The 26,525-nt window shown below is 50.8% G+C and overlaps 3 protein-coding genes across 3 annotated transcripts; 2 read left to right on the top strand and 1 right to left on the bottom strand.

The window, feature by feature from the left end:
• Positions 1–286: 286 nt before the first annotated feature.
• Positions 287–3,854, bottom strand: CTRU02_207451 (structural maintenance of chromosomes 5 smc5; the record flags this gene model as incomplete). The annotated part of the gene is made up of 5 exons (XM_036719160.1): positions 287–656; positions 729–1,464; positions 1,515–1,587; positions 1,638–2,528; positions 2,583–3,854. The coding sequence occupies 5 exons, from the start codon at positions 3,852–3,854 to the stop codon at positions 287–289; spliced, it is 3,342 nt and encodes a 1,113-aa protein (XP_036588867.1).
• Positions 3,855–5,195: 1,341 nt separating this feature from the next.
• On the top strand, positions 5,196–9,044 carry CTRU02_207450 (serine threonine protein kinase; the record flags this gene model as incomplete). Its single annotated transcript, XM_036719161.1, has 5 exons — positions 5,196–5,848; positions 5,899–6,618; positions 6,670–8,405; positions 8,461–8,772; positions 8,824–9,044. 5 exons carry the CDS (start codon positions 5,196–5,198, stop codon positions 9,042–9,044), a joined length of 3,642 nt encoding a protein of 1,213 aa, XP_036588868.1.
• Positions 9,045–11,240: 2,196 nt separating this feature from the next.
• CTRU02_207449 (malate synthase) lies at positions 11,241–13,275 on the top strand (the record flags this gene model as incomplete). Its single annotated transcript, XM_036719162.1, has 6 exons — positions 11,241–11,601; positions 11,669–12,246; positions 12,304–12,461; positions 12,523–12,765; positions 12,822–13,052; positions 13,218–13,275. 6 exons carry the CDS (start codon positions 11,241–11,243, stop codon positions 13,273–13,275), a joined length of 1,629 nt encoding a protein of 542 aa, XP_036588869.1.
• Between the last annotated feature and the right edge of the window lie 13,250 nt (positions 13,276–26,525).

The following is a 26,525-nucleotide window of genomic DNA, read 5'->3' as shown; positions in this document are numbered from 1 at the left end:
ATATAATTTCGGTCTCTCGCCATCCATGCAATGTTGCTCTCAATAGGACTCGAAATGGCAACATTGTCCAAATTGTAGGTATCACTGTCAACCCTCTGGTTTAACAATAATGCTACAAACGTGCCTGGCTTTGGTATGATGGCCTCATGTTATCTAAAAGGAATTTTTTGTAATCCCGGGGTATCGTGACCTCATGACACTTTCCCCACCCAGACGCCTTGACTCCGCCCGATATCAATTCGAAAAATGCGCTCACTTGGTAGCCTTAAACGATATTCTCCAACCTCTATGCGCTGGCCGTCACGCGCTTGTGAATTTGCAGACAGCGCCCGAAGTCAAGCTTTTTGCCATCCTGGGGCATATGTGTGCCGCTGGCTATGCAGAGCACACGCATGCGTGGGTCATATCGGAGACCCGTAAGCAGCTTGGGTGTTATGAGAAAGTACTGTGATGTGTGCTCACGACACGCGATTTCGACCATACGCTCATGTACCATGCGCTCGTTACGAGGGTCCATACCCTGGTTAATTTCGTCAACAACTCGGAAGGGAGACTGCGCCATTGACTGAAGGGCCATGAGATAGAAAATGGTGGAAACAGCGCGCTCACCGCCAGATTGGCGGTGTTGATTGAGCTGCTGGAGTGTCTCATTCTCTCTGCTTGATGTTAGCGGACCTGTCCACCACCAGGAGTGTAATTACAGCATCGGCGTGGTGCGAATAGCATACCTGAATTTGACCATGATGTCCAGTGCCCACTGGTCAAAGTCCTCATCCTTGTGTACGCGAACCTCTCCAGCGCAATTGATCTGCTCGAAATTGTAACTGAAGGCGTCGTTGATTTTGCTGATGAGCTCGTCAAGTTTCGGCTCCCATTTCTCGCGAATCCGCAAGATTTGACGGTTGAGGTGCTCGAGCTTGGTCGTCGAATGTTCCATCTTCTGACGCAACTTCTCAATCTCTCGAGCGCGTTTCTCGAACTCGCGCAGGGCACCAGGGTTAGTAACGTGAATAAGTTCGAGTTTGCCCTCCTCAGCTGCAATCTCATTGTCAACATCCTCAACAGACTTGTCCTTGGCCAAGCCCTCTAGCACATCCCTCCTGTCAGGATCGTCATGGAATAGTTGTGCCACCTTGCCTCGGGCTGCCTCAGCACGAGCTCTGCATCGCTGAGACTCTTGAACTAACGCCTCAATGTGTTGCTTCTCCTCCTCAAGTTGCTGCATTAGGTCGCTGTTCCTAACTTTGAGACCTTCGACATCGGACGTGGCTTCAATTTCGCAAATCTGAGCCTCCAACAGAGCTTCCTGTGCTTCCCGAATAGCAGCGATTGCGGCATGATGGCGTAGAGTAGCTTTGGCCTTGTTCAAGACGGCTATATCTTTTTCAAAGCCAAGTTTTTGATGCTCTGTCTTTGCCTCTTCGGCCTCCGCCTTCTTCTGTTCCAATGCCTTCTTCTCAGACTCTACGCGTGGGTTAGTCAACATTTCCAGTACTGTGCGGCTATTAGCGTACCAAGTTTGATGGGAATTGCTTGATAAGCATTGTGGGCTTTTTGTAGTTCATTCTTTCTTTCCCTGAGTACTTTCTGTGTGGTTTGTCAGTTTCGTAACCAAAACCGCATGCACTACAACTTACAAGGCCTTCATTAATCTCCTTCCTCCTCTCGTTAAGGGCATTCATCTGAGCTTTGACCTCAGCATTCTGCGTTCTCAGGGCCTCAAACTCTGCCTCAACTTCGCTCAGTCGATGTCGAATCTCGTTCTTCTCAGCCTCATCAACAGGCTGGTCTGTCCAGAACAGGCCCTTCTGAATGCTCCTGGTCATAGTTGAAACGGCCTGAGGGCCGAGATCCCTGCGTCGAGACACCCTGTAAAGTTGCCTACCAGTGGCCCAGCTGTTGATGATCCCATCCTGGATAATGCGCTCGTATTGAGCGTCATTAATGTCAGACGAAGCAATACCAGCGACATCCAGCTTTTTTTCGTTGCAAAGCATAGCGAGAACCGGTTCCGGCCCGCTCAACATGTCAATCGCAAATGCGTCGAAACCAAGACTTTTGGACTGCTCCCGAGATATTTTAGGTTTGAAGTCCTGCATCGATCTGAAAATAGACCGGGTGTTGACAGAGAGACTTAGTTGTCCATAAAAGTAGTCGCTGAGCTTCTTATGATCCTCCCTGGTTTGAGTTGTAAAGCAGAGGAAGTCGTCATTGTGTAAGAGTGCCTGAATCTGGTCAGAGTATCGCTCGTCCTTGACAGAACAACACAGAGCAGGTGGCCCAAAAACTTCCTTTTCAAACTTATCCCCGTTTTCTTGAAGCCAAGCCCATCCTTTGGCAACGTCAGGCCATTTCTTCTGAATAAGGTTGAGAAGCTGTCCTTGTTGCGAGTTCAGACTTTCGAGCTCTTGATTAAGCTTGTTTTTCATGTGCGTTTTGGCATGACCCTGCTCCTTGATGTCTCTCATCTTCCCATCCGCTTGGCGAAGGTCCGTCTCGATTTCCCGGAGTTGATGCTCCTTCTCTCGCTATGTAGTCTGTCAGCCACGTTTCATTTGATGCGCTGAGAACACTTGACTCACAATCTGGGTATTATGTTCTTGAGCGTTGAACTCCTGGGGTTTGTTCTTCTTCTGGTTTTCCAAGACGCCAATCTTGCTTCGAATCTTGCCCAGTTCTTGTCTCTTCACATCATATCCTTTCCGGTTGGTTTCTAATTTAGCACCAATGGCTCTTGACTGTTCTTCAGCGTCTTCGATCTGGTTAAGTAAGGTGTCGGCTGCTGTTTCCGCACGTCGCAGTGCATCCTTGCGAGCACGAACCACTACGGAAACCCTGTCGTGGTATTCCTGCTTGCGATTCACAGCCTCTAAGGAAGGTGAAGCCTCTTCTTCAAGCTTCTTCAGAATTTTTTTGGCATCTTTTTCTTCATTCCTCTTTTGCTGGTAAAGAGATCTCGCTTCGAGATAATCAGCTACGTGTCGGGCATCTTTGAGATCAACGACACGTTGCTGAGCTTCCTGCTGCTCGCGGAGCCTGTCGACATCATTTTGCATATCATGCTGTCTGTCCTCGAGGGTTTTGAGGTGGTCGGCGTAGTTCGTAGAGCCCCGCTGGAGGTCCTTTTGTTCTCTATGAAGTTCCTGTAGCTCTTTCTGCCACTCAAGCATCTCTTGCGGTGCTGCAGCACGCAAAGTTTCATGCAACAAGTCAATCGGGGTAGCAGAAGCAAATTCGACAACGCGGTCCTGTGGCAGAAATTGGCAGAGGTTGTCCACTTGGATTTTCAGGTCCTTCATGAGGCCCTGAATTTTCTTGTGCGTGCTGTCTTTCCCGTTGAGCCACCACTTCTGGCTGTTCCTCTCACGGTCGATCTGTACTCGAATAACGTGATGCGTTCTATCCTGCGGTCGACGTTGTAACTCAATTTCAATGACCGCTGTAGGTTTGCCGTGTTTGACAAACTCCTTAACGTTACCGGCTCTGCCAAGATGCTTCGGGCTGAAGCCCAAGCCTAGACAGATGGCACAGACGAGAGAGCTCTTCCCAGTTCCATTCGGTCCGATGACCATGTTGAGGTTGGGACCAGGAAAAAACTCTGCCCTTTCGTAGGTGACGAAATTCTCAACCTTTACACGGCGGATAGCACCCGGCTGGAACCCATCTTTGTCGGGTTCAGACTTTATTCCGTTAACGCCGTTCGTACGAAGTATGTTTTGCGATATAGATTCATCGTCGGAGTCATGAGCACGTCGAGCCAAGCGAAGGCGTTTGGGTCCGTCGGAAGCAGAGGAGGAATCGCTATCGTCGTCTGGGTCGCGTCGTCGACGACGACTTGAGGGATGGGATGACATGCTGATGCACGCTAAGCTTTGGTCGCGACTGTTCAGCCGAACTGCACCCCGTGGTGCTATTCCGATGTTCAGGTGGAAGCGGCGGTAGGCAGTGTCGACCCGAGCATCCTACCCGCTGTGCATTTTGGGACAAGTGAATGCGACGCGAAACTAATTTAGACGCGTGTTTGGCCACCGCGCACCCCCTTGCAAGCTTCAAGGTGTTGCTAAGTTTACGACAGGTGCTCCGGTTGCTTACTTAAGCCAGATCGGGCGCGGGTGCAGATGGAGCTAGTGGGGCTTGGGAGCTCCAAGTGGGGCAGGCGACTACTAGTACGTGGATTTGCTTTGCTTTGCTTTGCAACCTCATCCCTCGCAAGTCGGCCATCCAGCTGCCATATCGTCCACTTGACTCCCCTACAGTGTCTTGACCCGGCTTCGCCCTGTTGCCAACTGGAGGAAGGCTTTGAGCGATTTCTTCGAGTCAAGTTCTCTATATTGCTTGCAGTCGCGTTCACAGGAAATCACTTACTTACGAACCTCAAAGCAGTGCTTGGGCAGACTAAGAAGGGACCAACCCAAAACTTAAGGAGAAAGTGTAGATGGGTGACCTGCAAAACCGCACATAATGCATCACTATCCGAAGTTCTGCCCTATTGAAACATTTCACATGGCTATGAGATTCCAGTACTAGGGCAGGCAAGGTAATCAGAAATCGTGATGACGTCGCCCTGCTTCGCAAGGAACTTCTATAGGAGTTGGGCAGGATGTGCAGTCCTTTGGTGAAATAAGTTGGCAGCCCATATTGTCAGGCCTCTGGCTGAAATCAAAAGCTGGATCTTCATTCCAGCTACACTAGAAGCTCCACTCGTCCAACCCAGTAAGACCTTCGCCGTTGCCATATTCGTCCTTTTAACGGGGTGGGAAGGGGCAACGTACAACCAGTGTCTCCCTTCGAACCTTCCATTTCTGGCCCCGATTGCCTCACCTACGTCTCTTGCCTCGACACCCAAGCGCCCACTTACATTCCACATTTCTACCACAACACTCAGCTTGACTCTGCGCGTTCTAGTCACCCAGGATTTCGCGCTGCCTCTCCTTTTCCCGCCTTCATTACCAAACCCATCCACTCCCTCTCTGTATCGTCTGACTTTTTTGGCAACCCAGTCTATCAAATCCATCCATTCGTTCAGGTCCTGGCCGGTCAGCTTCTCATCCTCACTCGTTTTACCCGTTCAGGACCCTTTATCTTCCAAATCTCTACGCCTTCCTTGTTCAACTCCTCACACGCAGAATTGATCAACAGTGGTTCTTCACAGACCGATCATGTTTTGACCACGGCGATAAAAAAAAGTCTCCATCATGTACGAGACCGGTCGTGTTAGAGCATCTAATGCCCGGCCTCCTCTCGCGGATGCCACACAGCGCGTCAACAATGCTTCTTCGAGGATTCCCGTCAAATCAGCCAAGTCACGCGACAAGGCCGCTAGCTATGTCCAACAAACTACTGCCTTTGCGAATCATGCCGACGACCTACCCGTCTCTGAGCCACGAGTAGCAACTCCTGTGGTTGCACCAACAAGTTCTCGTAACCCAGCTGTGGCAAGGGCGAGAGCGTCGCAGGATACAGATAGGTCGAAGCGAATGTCGCAGGTCTCTCAGACCTCCACGGCTCCGTCGAGCAAACGAAGCAGTGCATATGCTTACAAAACGCACATTGGCCCTTGGCTACTTGGCAAGACTCTCGGAAAAGGGTCCTCGGCTCGGGTGAGGCTCTGCAAACATCGTATTTCTGGCGAATTAGCTGCCGTGAAAATTGTCCCCAAGAAGACTGCCTATCTGATCCAGGCTGGCAGCCTCGCGGAGTTGCACGACTATGACGATAGCCTACCTGAAACTATCAACGGAGAAAAGCGCGTTCCCTTATCAATTGAGCGAGAGGTTGCCATCTTGAAGCTGGTGGACCATCCCAATGTTATGAAGGTGTATGATATCTGGGAGAATCGTTCAGAAATGTGTGTCGTCCATCTCTTTGCGCAAGCTGCAGTGGGCTAACGTGACATAGTTATCTGGTACTCGAGTATGTCGAACAAGGGGATCTTTTCGACTACATCAATACCAATGGCCGTTTCTCCGAGGAAGGCGCGATGTACATCTTTCGGCAGATGATGAGCGCTCTTCAATACTGCCATTCCTTCAACATATGCCATCGCGATCTCAAACCAGAGAACATTCTATTGACATCCGATAACAAAGTTAAGATTGCTGACTTTGGCATGGCTGCTTTACACCAATCCTCGGACCATCGACTAGTGACGGCTTGTGGGAGTCCACATTATGCTGCCCCCGAACTCCTGAAGCACAAACATTATCGGGGAGACAAGGCTGATATCTGGTCATTGGGTATCATTCTTTACGCTCTTTTAGCCGCCTGTCTACCCTTCGACGATCCCGATATCGGTGCTCTGCTACAGAAAACGAAGAGGGGAACATACGAGATCCCAGAGTTCTTGAGTTCTGAGGCCAAAGATCTCATCCGACGAATGCTTGTTGCCAATCCCGATACGAGGATCTCCATTAAAGAAATGTGGCAACACCCACTTATTCGCAAATACAACTACCTCGACAATCTGGGCACCAGCGGTCAACCGAAAGACGTTCGGAAGAACTTCCATTACACTCCTTTAAAGCCCCACGAAGTCGACCCCCACTTGGTCAGGCAGCTTAGGTCCATGTGGCATATGCTCACTGAACATCAGATTAAACTGAAGCTCATGGACTCTGCGTATGTCTTAACTCCCTTCTTATGGCAAGGGCGCCAACTGACTTGACATAGGAAAAACGACCAGAAACTTTTCTATTGGCTTCTATATGATTACCGCAAGAAGCAGCTAGAGAACTTTCTTCCAGAACTTTCTCAATCTCCCAGTGACTATCATCATCTTCACGAGCCTGTCTGGAAAAAGCGAGTGTCAACAGTTGAATTCAATCAACCTAGGGCAGATGGAACTGGCAGAAGCATTTCACGCTTCACTGTCATCTCCCATGTCGCAGAGACGGAGAATGGAACGGTACAAAGTTACGATCCTTACAACTCAAGCAAACCAATGCGTGGGCATTCCCAAGTCAGCCATGCCAAGATCGTAGTTCACCGCGCACGTCGTGGATCGATGAAAAGAGAAAACACACATACGACTCAACTTTCGCGAAACAAGACTGGCTCAACGGTACGCCATTCTCGCGTCAACTCTCAACGCACTGCTACAACCTCCCGTTTTCAGTCTCCCCGTAGCTCTATGAACTCACTGCCCAGTAGCAGGCAGGGGACCCCTTATGCTCGACCAGCTTCTCGTCACAAGCGGGGTATCGACTTTTCCCATGTAGGACGGAAGTCGAATGATCAGCATGGAGAAAAGCGCCGTCGAGGAACTCCAGTTGCCACCCTTCCTGGCCCGGAGAGGGCTAAATCCCCAATAAACTCTTCGAAGAAAATGCCTGTCATGGAAAGACCTAGGCCGAAGTTGAAGATCGTGAAGGCTCAGGACCCCGTGCTAATTGTCAATGAAGAAGTGCGAAACTTCAGCAACAGCATCGCAAAAGACTGTGATGAGGCTTTCGGAAGTTCCATGATTGCTGACGCACCCAGCGAGCATGCCTTGGATGATGGGTCAGACGGCAAGCGAGACTCTACAAGGCTTTCGTTCACCATACCTACACCGACCTCCGCGAATGCAAATACTGCTTTTCATCCATGGGACACTCGCCCGCTTCCACCTCTGCCGCCTCCTAAATCGCAACCTCCTGCGATCCCTGTGGCAACAAAAACGGAAAATACTCGAGAAAATATGAGAGATACACAGCAAGTAGGTCGCGTTGGGAAGTTTGTTGACCATGTCAATCGACTGGGCTTCCCTGCTTTGATGCCTAAGCAAGACCGTCGTACTGTTTCTGCACCACCATACAGCCAGAATGGCAAGGCTTCTCTCCGGCTTCCAGCGATTAATGAAAGCGGCCGAGACACAGAGTCCTCATCTCCGAGCGACGGGGATAGAAATCGTATCGTGTCTGCCCCTTCGAAACCTCATGATGGCCAACATGATATAGATGGTCTGGATTATCTCGTCCGAGCTGGTGAGACTATTCGAATGGTTAACTCTCCGGGTACAAGAAATCCTATTCCCAAGCCCTTAAATGTACGGAAAAAGATGTCTGATCGGCCAGGCCATGTTGATCAACTCAACGAGCGCCATGTGTTTATGCATGGAGCATCTGGTGCGGACGAATCACTTGCTCCATCGACGGGAAATTATAGCAATGTGCCAACAAAGCAGAAGAAGTCTTTGTGGTTCAAGCGTTCTTCGAAAGATAGTACCTCCTTAGAGGGCAGCATACATACCGAGGCGACCCAAGACACACAAGCATACAGCATGACTACCCAATCAACAGAACCCAGCCGATTGGAGGTTCAGCCTCGTCTATCTTCTCTATCAGTGCCTACAAAGAAAAAAGGTTTCGGTCTACTTTTTTGGAAGAGCGGCAAACACAAGCTGGAGAGCAAGATGGAAATTGCTAGTAGGTCATGCATCAATTTTTTTTTTTTTTCATTCTCTGTTACTGACGCATCCGGCGAATCCAGACTACAACAATTCCCCTTCTCCAGGGCCTAACCAAGATGTTGGGCATATGAAAAGTCGGCAGTCCGCTAGAAGCTGGAACGACTCGGAAAAAGGAGTGCGGAACATCGAAGTGCAGCAAAATTGGCTGGCTCGTCTCTTTGGCGTTAAGCCAGCGATGAGCTACGTTTGTTTAGTGATGTCGCGCAAACGAGCTCGCCAGGAAATGGCGATTCTCTTCAAAGATTGGCGACGTTATGGCTTGAAAGATGTTCAAGTCGATAAGGAGAGAAACATTGTGTTCGCCCGAGTTGGGGTCAAGAACTGTCAGTCCTCCTGGGCGATGCTTTGACTTGGTCGAGACTAACATTTGGCAGACTTAAGCATCAAGGAGGTTGCATTTGCTGCGGAGGTTATGACAGTGATTGAGCACGGAAAGAAGGGACCCTTATGCATTGTACGATTTACCCAAGAACGCGGAGCGGCAAGCAGCTTTCATAGGGTGGTAGACACTGTTCGGGCAGTTTTCGAATCTCGTGGGCTGCTCGTTTGCGACAAACGCAAGGAGAAGATGATGATCAAAACACTCAATTCCTGAGCATGGACGAGGCTGCATTTGGCGTCAGATGGTTGGCAGAGATATTTTTTCTTGGCCAATATGGGTGGCTTGCTTGGTTGACTGACTGGTGGCGGCCATGGCCGAAGATTCAGTTTTCCTTTTATCTTTTTTATTGCGACACTTTCCGAGTCTAGGAATGACTGGGACTGCATTTTGGAGGCAAGGCTTGATTCACAAAGGCATGTTTATGGCAACTCGACAGGCGGTCTCACGTCGATTGGCAGACGGAAGGATAGTTAATGTTGTTGGATGACTCGCCCAGAGCTGCAACTGTGGTTGTATACATTAGACTTTGGAGGATTGGAGAAGGTCTTGAGGAAAGACGGCGACCGAGGTCATCCGGCTTGTTTGTACAGTTGAGCAACCGCGATCCATAGACTCGAGCTGTTAATAAAAAGTTGATTGTTAGGAAAACTTGAGCCTGCATTCTCACCAGGAGACCTTCAGTACAGATGGGAGCCATGGGATTCTTGTGATAATGGACAATCTGAATAACGGAAAAGGCCGGCAATGGTCGGCTTTACTAGGAAAGCTGATTGGGCCTTCAGGAACCTGGGGTGGCACATTGAGCAGACCTCGGCAGCTCGGTGAATCGGATCTACAGAAACGGAGAGAGCTACGACTAGCTCGGATTGATGCCCTTGGGCTGGAGGATTTTATATAAGCTTACTGACGAAGAGTAATTCCTTCTGTTTTTGTGTGGTTGATTCGCGTTGTTGTTGCAAGAGATAAGAATATGGAGCATATGCAGGTATTTGACTTCACAGACAGACAGCTAAGGTCCCCTTTTCCCCCAGAGAGCATCGATTTGCGGGTCTCACGATTGGCCGTGGCCCTTGGCCGGCGGCGACATGTGCTATATCTTATCGTGACTGTCCGACTTCGGGCCTAGAAATGGAGCTTCTTTGGGCAATAAACCCTATGCTTGTTTGAGCACGCAAACTCAACAGAAAAATGTACTCAAGATTTCTCGATAGAATCGAGTAACAGAATTGGTGGAGGCGAAAAGACTGAAGCGGGCACGGAAATGCTTCCTCGCCATGCTGCTGAGAATATCCCTCCTGGTTATCTTGGTTTTATTTTAATTTTTAAGTGGACGTCTTATCGGTAGTTGACCCCACACTGGCTCCGTCTGCCCGTCCAGGTGTTAAGAGGTATGAGGTCACTTTTGATCTGCGAGTAGGTAATCCCTACTACGTGCATATCCTGTACTCGGAAGGTGCCTACTCAGCTGTTACTGAATCTAAGTTATCTGGCTCTGGCCGCAGCAACGGAATGTAGCGACTCCTGAGACGACGGGTACATTCCAGCTAGCAAAACCCGGCGAGCACATGCAAAGTTGCTGCTTGCTAATTGCCAGCCATTGAGACTGCGGCTCGGCTTCTTTGGTTTCAAGCCTTTCCCCACACTTTCACAAGCGTCACCACCATCCTTTTGACGAACCCCTTCTGGGCCTTTGTCAAGGTTTCTCCAACGTAGAGTCGCATGGACGTCTCTCCTCTCCCCGCGGTCCGGCTCTGAAGCTCTCCATCCACCCGAACCAGCCCGATCACTGCCGACCAAGGATGGATGCTGGCTGCTCGTCCCTGACGTGCCACTCAACCATGAACAAGGCGGCGCTATTGTCTACGGTACCTCAGTACCAAGGACCAAGTTACCTCCCCCGCCGGCGCAGGCATGCCCCATTTGCATGTATCTCGGGTGGGGTTAGTGAAGTCCAGGGTCTTTGCGTCTTGCCTCTTTCGCATGCATCATTCCCCAGTCGCAGTTGGGGGGGCATGCATGGATGGGCGCCGGCCAACCCCTCGAATCGACTGTGCCGAGCTTGCGACGGCAATCGTTCGTACGCTCTTGTTCTTGCCAGGCCCGTCTGAAGCTCTTCCTCGCCATTTCACATATCACCCTCTCGTCATCTATACCCGCCCAATACTCGTCCCATAATCTACTTCAACAACCTCAAGGCTTCCTTCCCTTTTACATCTTTTCTACCAGATCAATTGCTCTTCAACTCGACACTAACGATACCCCTTTCATAGAACGCTTACCACGACCGTCGTCCTGTCGCACCACCAGGGTGTACATTCCTCTAACACGTGAAAACCTTCTGGCACCAACTAGCCAGCTACCCTCCTCAACGACAACAACACAGTAAACATACTCGCCAACACCGCAAAAATGGCCACTACTGAAACGATTCTCAATGGAGTAAATGTGCTGGGCTCCGTACAGGAATCTCAGCGCAAGATCCTGACTCCCGATGCGCTTGCTTTCCTCGCCTTGCTGCACCGCTCCTTCAACGCGACCCGCAAGTCGCTGCTTGAGCGTCGCAAGCTCCGTCAGGCCGAGCTTGACCGTGGCGTTTTGCCTGACTTCCTCCCCGAGACCAAGCACATCAGAGAAAACTCCACATGGAAGGGCGCCCCTCCCGCCCCGGGTCTCGTTGACCGTAGGGTTGAGATCACCGGCCCGACCGACCGGAAGATGGTCGTCAACGCCCTGAACTCGGATGTGTGGACGTACATGGCTGATTTTGAGGGTAAGTTTCACACACCTGTACCTAGCATCAAAAGACCCATCGTGATGTGCTAACAATGAGCCGGCAGACTCAAGTGCGCCGACATGGGAGAACATGGTCAACGGCCAGGTGAACCTGTATGATGCCAACCGCCGCCAGGTTGACTTCAAGCAGGGCTCCAAGGAATACAAGCTGCGTACCGACCGGACTTTGCCCACTCTCATCGTCCGTCCTCGTGGCTGGCACTTGGAGGAGAAGCACGTCACCGTCGATGGCGAGCCCATCTCCGGCTCCCTTTTTGACTTTGGTCTCTACTTCTACCACAATGCTCACCAGTCCCTCAAGATTGGCATCGGCCCATACTTCTACCTCCCCAAGATGGAGTCCCATCTCGAGGCCCGCCTCTGGAATGACGCCTTCAACCTAGCGCAGGACTACGTCGGTGTGCCCCGCGGTACCATCCGTGGCACCGTTCTTATTGAGACTATTCTCGCCGCTTTTGAGATGGACGAGATCATCTATGAGCTGAGGGACCACAGCTCCGGCCTCAACTGCGGTCGCTGGGACTACATCTTCAGCACCATCAAGAAGTTCAGAAACAACTCCAACTTCGTTTTGCCAGACCGCAGCGCCGTCACCATGACTGTCCCTTTCATGGATGCATACGTCAGTGGATTGCGCCCCCAAAGCCGTGGGTATCTAGAAAACTAACCTTACCAACAGGTCAAGCTCCTCATCCAGACGTGCCACAAGCGAGGCGTTCACGCCATGGGCGGCATGGCGGCCCAGATTCCTATCAAGGACGACAAGGCTGCCAACGACAAGGCCATGGAGGGCGTGCGTGCCGACAAGCTGCGTGAAGCGCGTGCCGGCCACGACGGGTTTGTCTTCTCTATTGCCTCGTGTGTTGCGAACAAGTCAGCCACTAACACGACGTTACAGTACCTGGGTTGCCCATCCTGCCCTAGCAGCCATCGCTTCTGAGGTCTTCAACAAGCACATGCCTACGCCCAACCAGCTCTTCGTCCGCCGTGAGGACGTCAAGATTGGTCAGAATGACCTCCTCAACATGAATGTGCCAGGCAAGATCACCGAGGAGGGCATCAAGAAGAACCTCAACATTGGTCTCGGCTACATGGAAGCTTGGGTTCGCGGTATCGGCTGCGTTCCTATCAACTACCTCATGTGAGTGATGCCGCTATAGCTCATGTCTCGAGACAGAAACTTACAGAACACCTTAGGGAGGACGCCGCCACCGCCGAGGTCTCCCGCTCCCAGCTCTGGCAGTGGGTGAAGCACGGCGTCTCGACGGCTGAGGGCAAGAAGGTCGACAAGGCTTACGCCCTCAAGCTCCTCAAGGAGTCGACCGATGAGCTTGCCAGCAAGGCACCCAAGGGCAACAAGTATCACCTCGCCGCTCAGTACTTTGCTGGCCAGGTTACTGGCGAGGATTACGCCGACTTCCTGACCACGTAAGCCACTCACTCCTTTATTCGCCTCCTACATCTGTTTCTTTTCTTTCCATGGGGATTTACCAAATAGCTCTGTGGCTTTGTGGCTTTGAGTGTCCCTGCTAGGCTCTGTGTCCATCGGACATTGTTGGCATCGGTGATTTCTGTGCTAACGACTCATGACAGGCTGCTGTACGACGAGATCACGGCCGTGGGCAATGCGCGCCCCGCTTCCAAGTTGTAATTCAAAGCAGGACCTACTTCGGCCAATGATCCGAAAAGGAGGGGGGAGCAAAAGAATGTAAGCGTGATAGATTGGAAGAGATCTTACGCTTTCTGGCCGGGAGGCAATTGGATAGTCGGTACAGATGTCTCTCCGTTGGGTAAGGGGTCTCGGTGCAAAGCACGTTGGAGCTCGACCAGCTTGATCAAAAGAATTTATTGGGCGTAAATTACGTGAATCTATCGTTTGTATTGGTCTACGATTGTAAGAATATGTGAGATTGAGAAACATCTTTTTGGCCCTTTGTCCGCTTACACCCCTGGTCCTTCATCGAAGCCTACAACCACCCTCCTTCCCCTTATCTACCGGTCTCGGACTGTCGTGGCCGCCGAGGCAAGGTAAGTTTATGGGGTCTACGCATCACCGATGAGGTTTTCTGAGTCCTTTTTTTTTTTTCCCCCAGGCGCGGGGATGTTCGGTGGCTTAGTGGGTTGATTGGATACGTGGCGAACGCCCACTCATCCACATCTCCTGAGATGCAGATGGGCGTGCCAAGTTTTCGGCCATCCAATGCTTTCCCCCCGAGGCGTGATTGTGGCGTGAACGAGAAAGAGAATAAGTGTGTTTGTATGTTAAGTGCGTGGGTGAGTGAGGCCGAGGAACTGGTGGGAGGGGCGGTGTATGGTTCACTTGGGCGGAACAAGAAACGAAAAAGAGGAGTTTTGTCCCATCGTCTGGAGTCGCCGAACAACCCTATCTGCATGTTACTCAGGAAACCCCCGTCGGCATTGTCGCCTCATGTCGGGATCAGCTCCGACGCAGCAGATGACGTCTCGGATGGCGAGAAGCATGGAAGGGCAACAATCAAGGACACGCAACGGGTCGCGATTTGACGAAAAAGGGGGGATGAGGGGGGAGTGAGAGAAAGGGCCAAGGAGAAGGAGGATGAAGTTCATGGGCATCGGCCGGACATTGGTAGGAGTTGATGCCTGGAAGCAGGTTAGGAGCGGGCCGCGAAGTGCGACATGCTTCTCAACGTGGCCGTATTTTTGCCCCGAGCCAGGAATATTTTCAAGATGGGGGTCTTTTTTTATTAAAAATAAAAAAAGTCTCCGTTTGGCTGAGGCGACTGGATAATTGATCCACGCCGGACACACGACCGGAACTACTGCTTCTTCCTGTGTCATATCGACAGGTCATAATCGTCTGTTCCGGAATGTTTTGATGTTTTGGTTCCAGAGAAGAGACCTGAGACTACTACGGTTGGTAGAGAAGGGGGGGAAGGGGGGGGGGGGGGGGGAGGGTTTGGGTCGGTGTAGGCGAAGAGACAAAGGTGTAGATAGGTAACCTGGTTTGGAGACGGCAAACAGAGCGGAACAAGTCATCCGTATTGGCAACGTATAGCAGGCTTAGGCTGGGTCTGTCACCTCGGTAAGTCCGCCACGGGAAGGAGGCTCGATGTCAGGTCATCTCCGAAGGGGTGGATGTGGATGGTGGCTCGGGCACAGAGATGGCAGCATTGGCTGTTGGGAGCTTCCTTTTCTCGAGGCTACGATCGGCTTGGTGAAATTCTCCGCTGGTGGCAAAAGAAGCTTGTGTGTATAGGTTGTGTGTGGGTGTGTGTGTGTGTGAGTGAGTGTGGCCCAGATAGGCCTGGGCTGGCGATCTGTGGATGAGTTGTCACATCTTGAGTCTTTTCTTCGCCCCAATCCCACTGAGATTGAGGTTTAACATTGTGTTGGGTAAGCTGTTTGGTTTCTTTCCCAGTTTCATTTCCCGCTGCTTCAGTTATCCGCTACAGTGGTCGGGGTTGCGGAATATGGTAAGTCATGATAATGTGACCCGTCATTTCTAGAGCAGATCGTATCGGATACCCTGATATGAACTGCTGCCGGGGCGGCTGAAATGTCCACTTTGTGGTGGTTCGGGCTGAGAGAAGGAGGGGTCCTTCAATCGGTCAGTTTGTGCTCTTACGGTGTGAGAGGTGTTTCTTTTGGACTTAACTCGTTCGTGTTTTTTGGTCATTTGTGATGAATCGACGGACGAACGTCATGAGACGGATTAGCGGGCCGGGAGGTGCAGGAAACGGTCAAGTTTAGGTGAAGTGATCCGTCCCATTGTGGATCACATTCGATGACAGTCCTATAAAGAAAGCTGTGTAGCTGGGGGTGTGTAGATCTTTTGTCTTTGGTTTGGACGCCACGAGACGGCGAATCCTAGAAGGTAGAATGAGGGTTGGGAGCTACATTGGAGAGGAAAAGCAACGAGGAAGTACATGTTGTCTTGGTTGGTTGCCGGTGACCTGGACCTTGACTACCACCCCGTTATACCATTTTAGATCCTTGAAACCAAAAGAAAGTTAAGAAACCAGCGCTTGTTTGCGTTTTCTCTTCTCTCCTTGGCATTTCTCGGTGAGAAGCGGTATCGGCGCTCATTTTGGACATGCCTGGTTTCTGCGGATAATCGAGAAGGCGCGCCTCCTTCTGTTAGATACTATGGTGTTTAATTAGCCATGTGTCACCTCACAGTTGTCCCCTCAAAATCGTCACCGAGACATAATGGGCAATGAGTATGTGATTTGTGACGCAGGGCAGTTCCAATTTGCACTCTCAGTGTCCTGTCTTCGATGTCTAGGTAACGGCGGCTAATTGAAAGAAGCTATTGACAGAAGCACTTGGATGTACTGAGGTAAGACGCTAGCAAATCAAGATACTCGGCCGGTAGTAGTCTAGTTTATGATCTCGTGGTCCTTGGAAAGGTGGCAAGCATACCCCCCGGTGAGGGAAGAAGCAATATGGCATGCTAATGGTGTGTCTTACTGTTGCAGTTGGCTGCGTATCGAAGGCGTGAAGAACCACACAACTGGGTGTTCAATATTGAGAAGATTCGGCTTATGGGCTGAAATCGATTGAAAAGTTCGTCATCATAATGCATCTATGATCGCATCAAGCCCGAAGAGGTATATGTTTCACCAGAAAGTTGATTCAACTGTGAGAGGATGGTACGGCAGAGTGAGAAAGACGACCGGGGCTACTAAAATTGCGGTAGACATGTGAGAAGCGAAATGTGACAGATTGGGAGGTGGGACCAGCAGCTTTACTTGATGTAGAGGATGCCATATTGGTGTTGCTGAGTTCACAAAAGCAATGCGGCGTCTCAAACGATTTCTTAGCGAGCTCCCACGCTAGATACCTCCACATTTGGTATGCTCAGAGGCGTGACGATGAATGGCAATGCAAAGGACACCCAGTAGCCGCGAGTTATTTTATCCAGAATAAACGATAAGGTTTGAAAATTGTGACGTACATCTCTCGAAGTAATTGCATGGTTACACTTGTTGAATCTCCGTGTCTACGCAGTTGACTCCATATTTCCAGTTTTAAAAGCGACCTAGTAGTAAAACCGTGTTAGCAGTTTATAAGTCCGGCCTGGTTGTTCATCGTGAATGCAACAAACTATATTCTATCATGCTAACTCACGACAGCTCGTTGCATTGTTGACTTCGAGTAATGTCATTGATCAATCCCTGCTTGCAAGTAAAACACTGATCTCCCAACTAAATCTACAAAAGGCAAATCACAGATTAATACAACTGATGGTGAAGGTGAAATTTCAGGGTCAATAAGAAGGCAAGATCTATAGGTCAAGAGTAGCTGCTTTTTACTCAAGGGTATTCACTTATGTTTCTCCACTACTGGCTCCGTGAAAGATTCTGAAAACGAAGAAGTCAAGTGCTCAAATACTAATTGCTTCTGAACAGGGTCAATGAGCAGAAAAAAGTGCCTGTGTTACAGACACAAGGCTGACCTAAGACATTGAGTATCAAGCGAGTGGCTATCTATTGACTCTGTTGACATGGGAGGATTTGTGAAGATGACTGTGAAGGAAGGACGAAGGAAGGAAGTTCTAGCATTACCGCACTAGGCGAAAATCTTAGGCTTGAACAGCAAGAGCAATAAATCGGTTGCATAAATTCATTCCGTATAGGGTGACAGGCTGGTGAGCGCACAGTTGTACCTTACAACAGGGGACAATACGAAATTAAAAAGAGGCTCTTAACGCAGAGCGCTGAGGGGAGACAAGCTATCCTCATCATATGCGCTTGCGGCGTCATGGGCCCTCGCAAGGCATGCTGAATGAAGAAGCAAGACGAAATCAACGGAGCCTCGACTGTATCAGTAAGCATAAGTGTGAGAAACGAGGTCACAGGCGGCCGTAGCAGAAAGGAGTAAGGCCAGCCAGTCTGGATGTAGTGTTGCTGGTTTCCTTCTGCAGGCGCAGGGATTCCCTCATCTCGGTGAACGTCGTGGTTTCAAGCGCGTTAGTCCAAACATCGGGGCATTTTGAGACATGAATCTAGCGAGGTCTAAGACATTGTGGTTTAATGCAACTGTACCGGGCATTGAGCGAATGGTAGTTTAAGTCGACACACCTGCAAGGTCTGTCGAGTCTTGAAATTTCTGTATTGAGACCTGATGCAGAGGGCGGCGTAGGCTTAACGAGAGTTCCATCCGCCTCTCTTCTGCACTCTTTGTAGTAATTGCCGCGGAAAATGACCATTCCTGCTATGGGAAATCGAAATAGCATAGCCTATGTAACTGGCGTGGCTGGTTGACTCCAGCAGTTGGGTACAACTACGCATGTTAGCGGAGAGGCAAGGGGACATTGGAATTAAAGCATGTGACTTTCCTAGAGACATTTGATCTACAAAATTGGCGCTCAAGAGCCTAAGTAGTGTTCCTGGCCATAGCCCTTGGCATCGGATGACATACAATGTGCCTAATATTGAAGTTTATGTAGCATGTGTAGGTACGACTCGCAAGATATTCCATGATTTCGCGAGACACTCCAATAACCTAATGATATGGAATTTACGCCGAGTTAGGAGATCAAGTCCTCTTAAGACATCTAGTGTACCGCATGGTCAGCTGAAGTTTCAAGCCCGGCATTTCCTAAGTCCTTGTCAACATAGAGAATCGTTCTTGTCTTTCTACGAATGGGTTGACATCGTAAATGGGGTTGTGCAGCGACACGAGTCTACTTGCCGGCGATGTCCTAAGAGCCAGACAGCATGATTGAATGTCGATCTTCTCCATCCAGCTAAACTCCAGAGATGACCTGGAAGAGGGACGTTTGGGCCAGGTTTCGGATGGGGGTTGATTGCAAAATGACGGCTGCTTGAAAGGGAGGTTGGGACACGCCCACAGCTTGTCTGTAAATGTGATGGTTTGATTTTCGTCTTGTGTTGGCAGGCAGTAGAGTCCGGGCCAGGATAAGCTCAGCTTGAGAAATGATGGCACACTCGACTTCGGATCGACAGGGCTGAGGGAAGATGGGCGGGCTTCGTGGCGGGCAACGGGCGGTGGGCGGCGGGCCTTCGTATCAGGTACATGAACCGTTTCGATGCATGTCCAAGCCCTGAGTTACTGTAGGTTAGCGCGGAAGAGGAGATGGACTCTGACGGCTGTCATGGTTGCGGTGTTCACTCTGTTAGAGTTATGGCGTTGATGAAGGGCTCCACGGCACGGTTTCCCTGAACTTCCTACATTCGTGTGGGCGAGCAGTTGTTTGACCTTAGTCGCACTCAGATTCAAGAGGCTGTACATGCAACATGTGCAGAAAGGGTTGGTGGAGGAGGGGCCACCCCCGACTCGGCGGTTGGTTTGTCACGGACTGGCAGACGATATCAAGTTAGGCTGTTGGTCCCCGAGAGTTTGATTGCTGCGGTCAAACCCCCAAAAAGGCGGTTCGTAATCGTTTGAGATGAGATGGGCGACTGCAAGACGCCAAGTACCACCGATTTAAGGCGTGGGCCTAGGGCGACTGGAGTCGTTCGCTCATGGAACCAGACAGTTGGGCCAGGCGCCGTCAGGGGAGTTGGCCCGGGGAAGTCAACTTGCCTAAGGCAAATTTGGTACGCTAGGCGCGTGTGAGGAGGTTTTTAACAATGGATGGCAGGTGGCCACCGAAGCACGGGGCGTCAGGGGGTGCCAGCTGCAAAGCCTTGATTTAAAGGGTCCAAAGACCTGGGTCCAGTGGCTTCAGCGGCTACCTTTTGGAGGCTGATGGTACATGCTAGAACGGGCTTTGCCTTTGGTAGGGTGGTCTGCGTTCCTTTGCAGTGAGGGAGGGTGCTAAAGTGTGCTCGCAATCTATTACATGTGTAGCCGTAGCCCAGGTATTACGGAGCACCTTTGCCGAGGTACCTTGGACTGCCTGATAGGGAAACGCTGTCGGGATTTACACTGGCCAGACTGACGCGCCGGGCTGGGGCTCTGAGGTTAATGGCAAACTGAAGGTACAACGTAGTGATTTCTTTGAAGGAGCTCTCTGCTAGAGTGTTTACATCACCTTGGAAGAAGGTAATGAGGTGAGGCAAACTTTTGGCCTAATTCCGCCTGCCCAGATCCATCATGGTGGTGAAGCAGCTTTCCGGCCGGGACTTTCCATGCTCAGAATTAAAGTTAGGCCATGGCTCCTGGCTCGTCCCACAAGCACTTTCTTCCAATCCATGGTAAGGCAAGTGGAACTGGGCAAGATACTCAAAGCAGCTGCTTCTGTTGAGGATGTGCACAACCGGACTACACCCGCTTTTTGTGCTGACACTGCCGTACAAAAAAAACAATAAAAAAAACAGGCATTTTTGCTGCATTACATCCTTCCCTCTGGTACCAAAAACATGAGCAAGGAAAACACGTCCCCCCTCCCCCTTGCCCTCCCTGTCCCGTGCCTCATCCTCGGAGAAAAAACGCCTCTTGTGTTGAGTCGCCTCCGTCTTGATCCCAGATTTGCATCAATGGCTTGTCAACCGTTGCAGCCTTGACCAAACCCTCGGATTTCTTCTTCTATTCGCTTGGTTACAGTACCCCTGAACCAGACCAGGCAAATCAATTATGAGGAGCGCTGCCAATACGTCGTGTGAACATTCCTGCCAAGTTCAAGCATTGATCGTCAAGCAAGATGCTTATCCATCCCCATGGTCATTTCAAAGCCCTCTTCTCTCTTACTCAGCGCCTTGCGCCTCTATCCAAAGGAGAAAGGAACAAGCACAGTCAGTCCGTTTCTCGCACCATGTGCCAAGATCCGAGAACATCAATCTTGGTTGTCCAACAAAGTCCGGCCCCGGAACTGGCCAAGCGCATTGGCAGCTGAAAGCTTTTTACCATTGCAGTGAAATCACCTGTCACCAAGCTTAATCCTGATCGGTCGCACCCACCGACAGCTCGCAGCAAATATTGCATTTGCCCTACCTAACAAATGGAAAAAGGGGAGCCCGCCCGGCCAGACAGGCATTGTGTCCAAACGTGACCACTCGCAACACCCCAAGCTTTCGGATCCTGCCAGCCTATCACACGTCGCCAGTCCAGCTGGTCTTCTTTTTGATCCTTATGCCAGCCCGCCCAGGTCGCATTGGTCTGCGCTGGTCTGGCCCGGCGTGCCCTGTCCTCCATTTGGATAATCACCGCTCAAGCAGATTCGAGCCTAGCACCAAAGCCTTCCCGTTTGACCCCTGAAAAGAACGCCTTCTTCGAAGCACGGTTTGTTGAGTGCCCTCAGTGGCGTTGATCCTCCGCCTGCGAAGCCGAAACGCCTCCCACACGCCGCATCTTATTATACGCCTATGGTCTGCCACTTGATCAAGGCTGTTAGCATAATATCGTCAGGTACTCTGCTCGACCTTATTGTCTGCAGTCCTGTTGCTATGGTTAGGTGACGAGCATCCCTCCCAACCCGGTTACCATACATTGCTAAGGTCACCTGCCATCGTATCACTCTTCATCCGCGTCAGGTGTCTACCAGGTGTCCACCAAACGCATAAATGAGATGTGCGGACGAGGTGCCCCAAGACTCAGATAAATACCAAACAGGGACGACTCGATGAGCTTGCCCGACAGGTCGGGAACCCTCCCTTAGCAATCGACACCATCCCCTGTCCGTGCCAGGGCTCGGAACCACACTACGCCCGTATAGCTGGTTGCCTACAGCACAATGACACCCTTGCGACAGGGAAACCCCTACCTAGAGTTTCGGCCTGGACAGTAAGATATAACCACACCTCCATTCGCGCATCGTCACACCTCACCCATCTATCTCTTGTCAATGATGCCTCCTCAAGCATGAGTCTATACAACGCACTCCAGTTGATACTCGCAGAGGATCATGATCACAAGGAGTCGTTTAGGGGCTTTCAATCGTTGCCGACTTCAAATAAATCGCCTTCATACGTGTTTGCTGTTGGACCGTGTCTTTCCTGGATAAAGCCCATCATCACATTACGTGGCCGACCCATTTCAGATTAGCCTCGACAAAAGACGATTCTCGTAATTTCCCGCGTCATTCCCTGACGACACCGTCTGGTACAAGTAGCCTACAAGAGAAGCTGTATGCAATTGACTGGTCCGAGCACCTCAAGAAAAAAAAAAGAAAAAAAAAACATCTATGCCTGTTTGCGTCTGAAAGTCAGCGGAACAACTTATCATCCCATCTCACATGCATTCTTCTCCGAAAACCATTAGCATCCGCCTAAATTCAATACGTGTTGGCACCATGTGTGATGTTTTGTCTCACAGGGGGACCAGCTTGACATCCGAAAGTTTGCCTCGCCCGAACCCAATAACCGCATGCCAAAAAAACATGGAGTGGGACGACACTGGAGGGATTGGCTTGGTTCTCAATCCCAAAAAGGATGGCCTCCAACCAAATTCCCGCTTAATTCCTTTGGTCGCTGCTCAAGCACATGTGCGCCGCATTTTCCTCGTTATCAACCGCAAGCCAATTCCTTCTTGTGGATGGCTTCTGCAACCACGCCGCAGCACTGATGGACACCATGGAGGGCCGCCTAGCCTCTTCAATCGAGGATGATCAGCACGGGCTTAGGTACTGTGGCTGTCTGATGAGAAACAAACCCTTGCCACTTGAGGCAGCATGTCGAGCAAGCTTCCACTGCCGTTTTGCAGGCTCGATCTGCACTACGCACACGCACACACTTTTGAGAGCTTTTTAGGTTCATGCCGTGGGTGTGGTAAAGAACGCTCGATTCACCTATACATTGGATTCTCACACAGGATATGGCTAAGCCTAAGAAGCCATCACTTGGGCCCGAGATCTAATCTCCAGCCGTCCAAACACAAGCATAAAACTACGACCACAGTCTGGCTTCGTGAAACAATACAATTCTCTGTTCCGGAATGATCAATGTGAATGGTGAAGCAACCTGAGCGTAATATTCACCCATAACACATTTACAGATGTTTGCCCGACAGGCGCCTAAACTGGTGTTACACAAGATGCGCCGTCAACCCGCAGTTAAAACGAGGTGAGCTGCAACATATCATTGTACGCTAACCCAACGAATTTCGGCAAATGCCCTATTCTTGGAAGCAATATAGGATATATATATTGTATATCATCGACCGGGAGTGAAGTGGCCATATACGATGAATTTAAACATCGATAGCATCATTTTCATCTCTTCCCATTTACGCGTCTTCAGAAAAGGATGCACGCGCTCCCAATCGCTCGTCAAAAATTCCCGAATAGAGGCAAGACTGTAGGTCAATACTGGCCTTAGTACGTTTCGGGACTAGACGTTTTGGGAATGCTAGAAACTGGAACCTGGGGAGACAGGAGTCGAGGGAGGCATGAAATGGCACGCGGTATTGGGGCAGCCCCAGCGCGGAACGATACCACGCACATGGAACCCTGGTATCGCATCCCTCCCGTCTAGGAGAGGAGTGCGACTGGGAGCGGGCCTATGGATTAGATGGGTACATGAGACTCGCACAGCTGGTCCGGTCAACCTTTCGATGACGGTGATGCGAAGCTCCTTTGTCATGGAGCTCTCACAACGTCGCTTAGGTCTAGTACCGATGTTCGACTGGGTTTTTCATGCAAGATGATGGCATTCGGCTGGTGGGAAACCTGCGTGGGTGAGGGCCAGACCAATCCCAGCCAGAGAGTAGCAGCATCCGTTATGATTATGGATAGTTGTAACGTCTATGAACTCTCGACAACATGGAAAAAAAACAGCCCCTGCATGGTCAACAACGAGCTGCGGGCATTTGTGAGGACTGAGCATTCACTGGTCGTTGGTTGACTCACTTCAACTTACTTCCTGGTACGGTATAGACTGACAACTTGTGCAGGGCCGAAGCATGCATTAAGCGCATCGCTTACGCATCCTCCTTGTGTATTTTTCTTCCCTTAGGAGAATAAGATATATCTTTATGTTCTCCAGATCACCAACAACGCAACTCCTGGCTCAAAATTAAGGCATTCTGCTAGCATCCCAGTTTCAGTTGCGCTCGTTGAAATAGAGTCTCGCCCTGTCATGGACGACAGAACAAGCCCGATCAAACGTGCAGATACTCTTACTTCCGCCGGCACCGTGGCACCGTGGCACCTCAAAAATGCTAAGCCGTATGCGCTCCCGCGCAGCTGGACCATGCAGTAGCGGCATCCTTAGCCTGAGCTAGTGCATGCACCTGGCAGAGAGCGAGAGACACAATTGGGCCAAGCCGAAGAAAGGGCCCCAATCTTAGCGAAGAGTGTAAGTCCCTGCCTTCAAAATGTTGCAATGAAAAATGGTTCAGCTGGAGGGTGTGGCGGTCTGCGAAGCAATGGGTAGTCGCTTTTGGCGGGCCTTGGCTTTTAAAAAAAAAAAAAAAAACCCAACCGACGACCAGGCTTTAGCCAAATTGAAGAGAAAAAGAAAAGGAGACGGCTGGTAAGACAAACGATCCCCACATTGGACGTTGGATGGAGACGTTTGAAGTGCTCACAGACAGCAGTTGAGGAAACAGCCAAGTTGGAAAGTCAATCAACATCATGTTGGAATGACCCTCAAAATTAGCTACAGCAAGGTAAGGCCAAGTAAGGTAGTGGGCTGTCCTCGTCAGAGAGGGCCAGAGTAGCAGTTGGAAACGAGCGAGGAAGTACCTACTTCGCCCTCCTACATCCACACATTAATCTTTCAGGGCCAGTCCTATTCTGGTACGACCAACTACATATTAATTATCGACCATCACTTCCTGGGGTATGTCGGAACGGGCTCCAGCATAGTCGCGCGGCTTGGTCTTGTCACGCACGATGACAAGGGATCATGCATATCGAAGGAGGGCGTCGCGCAAAAGCTTGAGCAGCCGCAGCGGGCTACCATGTATATGCGCCCGTGACAGCCTGTCAAGCCAGACCACGAGCCATCGTCAGATCAGATGGTATCGGGGCACAAAATTGTCCGAGCTTGATTCGGAACGGAGCAGTGCGATATGTCAACTTCAATAACAAGCGATTAGCGGCAACGCATCTCACTTTGTCTCTTAAGCAAGAGAGGCTAGACCTCGCAGACAAGCCTACATGTACGTACCTGCTATGGAGCAAGCTCCCACCCACGCATGGAGCCAGCAGGAAGGCACCCTGTTTTACCCCCTGTGGGCTGAAGCGCAAGCTGAACGTTGGGGGAGAGTATCAACCCACATCTGAGATTCTCTGATGCATGCGCACCCCAGTGCCGGATACATCTGGTATTTCCTCCGGGGGATGGGTGACGACTTCAAAGCTCATAGGTACAAGAGTCTTCGACTGTGAGCGCCAACAGACCCCCGACTTCCCACCACTGCCCACAGAAGAAGGGGTATATCATCTCTAAGGCAGAAAGCTCATCGTCAAATTCGAGTAATTGCCCCTCCCTTCTCGCTGAAGCGAAAAGAGATCTCGATCAGACACTGTCGTCGAAGAGTACGCTTCACATGAAACGCAAAGAGCCACCCCGCACAGTTGCGCTGAGCGGAGCTTTTAGAAACAATGGATGCAATGATAGCCAAAGAAAACGTATCGAGTTCGAGCTCTTGAATGTAACCTTCCTGTTGTTCATCTCCTTGGATCGTCCTTTGCACGGACGATACTCAGCGCTTGTCTTCATAACCGCCTTTCCGCCGTCATTCCCCGGTGTGGCGAGACGCTCCCATGCCAAGAGGGACTTGGCTTCTTATGATTTCGCATCGTTATCAGGATGGGAGGGGACACGTCCCCAGACGATACCCGTCGACAACCAGCAAGATCGTGGCGGACAGACAACCTACAAACACCATCGGCACCAAGATAGACTGGGCAGGCGCACAGTAGGAAGGCATAGGATGGGGTAATGAGGTTGGCCGTCCAGTCAAAAATCGGCAGCCATCACATTACTCCTGCAAAATATTATTAGAGGGGATGGGATAACGGGAGAGCAACACCGCAGCAGCCGAAACTCAGTGTTGGAACCAAACAGTGACCTCAGCTTTGCGGTAATGCAGGACCATAATTTGGGCTAGGCCAAAAACATGCGCAAAGAGCGTCAAGGCCATCCTCAGCGCACTCCCAGGGTGTGTGAATTCAGACAGGCTCTGAGCTGAGCCTCCCCGCCCACCTACTCGCCCAAGACGAGGAGGCAGACCTGGGAAATACAGTGCTGGATAGGCCAGGATGGAACTAGTCACCGCAACACGGTACCTGACGGTGGGCAAACGCGTAGGCACTTCTCTGCTTCTGGGAGGGTGGTCGGCGGCCATGGACAATAGCTCAGAGTGGACCCCAGTAATAATACGGGCCAAGGTGCGAATAAGCTGAGGCCCCAAGACAGGGTGGTGCTGACCCTAGTTGATGGGATCCTAGCACACCAACCCGAGATGGAGGTACAGAACTCTCTCTCATTGCCTGCGTGCATGATTGCGCACACGGGCCACAGTCTTGAGCCAGTCCCAGGCAGGTGTCCCATGTAAGTGTGTGTATGTGTGTGTGTGTGTGTGTGTGTGTACATGCGGGATGGCTTTTTCCTTTCGTCTCGCCAAGTCTGTCGCCCATCCAATTTTCAAAGGCAGAAGCCAAAGCCAAAAAGTCAATCTCCCCGATCGTCCAAAGCCTTGCGGTTCGGGGAAAAGAAAAAGAAGGTTAGCTGGACCATCCCAACATCTTTCGAACACCGGACCATGTACATCATTACGTCGCTTCGCCGCAATTAAAACAATAAAACAAACAGCTGGCCGACTATGCTTATTCTGGTCCAGTGCTGGTGGTGGGTAGGTAGCAAAACCAGATCCAAACCAGATGCCAGCAGGCAAGCAAGCAAGCAAGCAAGCAAGAACATGGGGTTTGTTCCTCGGCTGGGAAAGGGCCAATGTCAGGGGACAAGGGAGGTGGTGGGATACCAGAGGTCTGGTGCTGGTGGTGCATGGAGATGGAGAGGAAGAGGAGGAGTGCCTGTGCAGTCATGAGAAGCAGGGTACGCTGTGGCC

The sequence above is a fragment of the Colletotrichum truncatum genome, assembly GCF_014235925.2.
Source record: "Colletotrichum truncatum strain CMES1059 chromosome Unknown Contig_0004, whole genome shotgun sequence".
Taxonomy (NCBI): Eukaryota; Fungi; Ascomycota; class Sordariomycetes; order Glomerellales; family Glomerellaceae; genus Colletotrichum; species Colletotrichum truncatum.
This window is presented reverse-complemented; position numbering and strand designations above follow the sequence as displayed.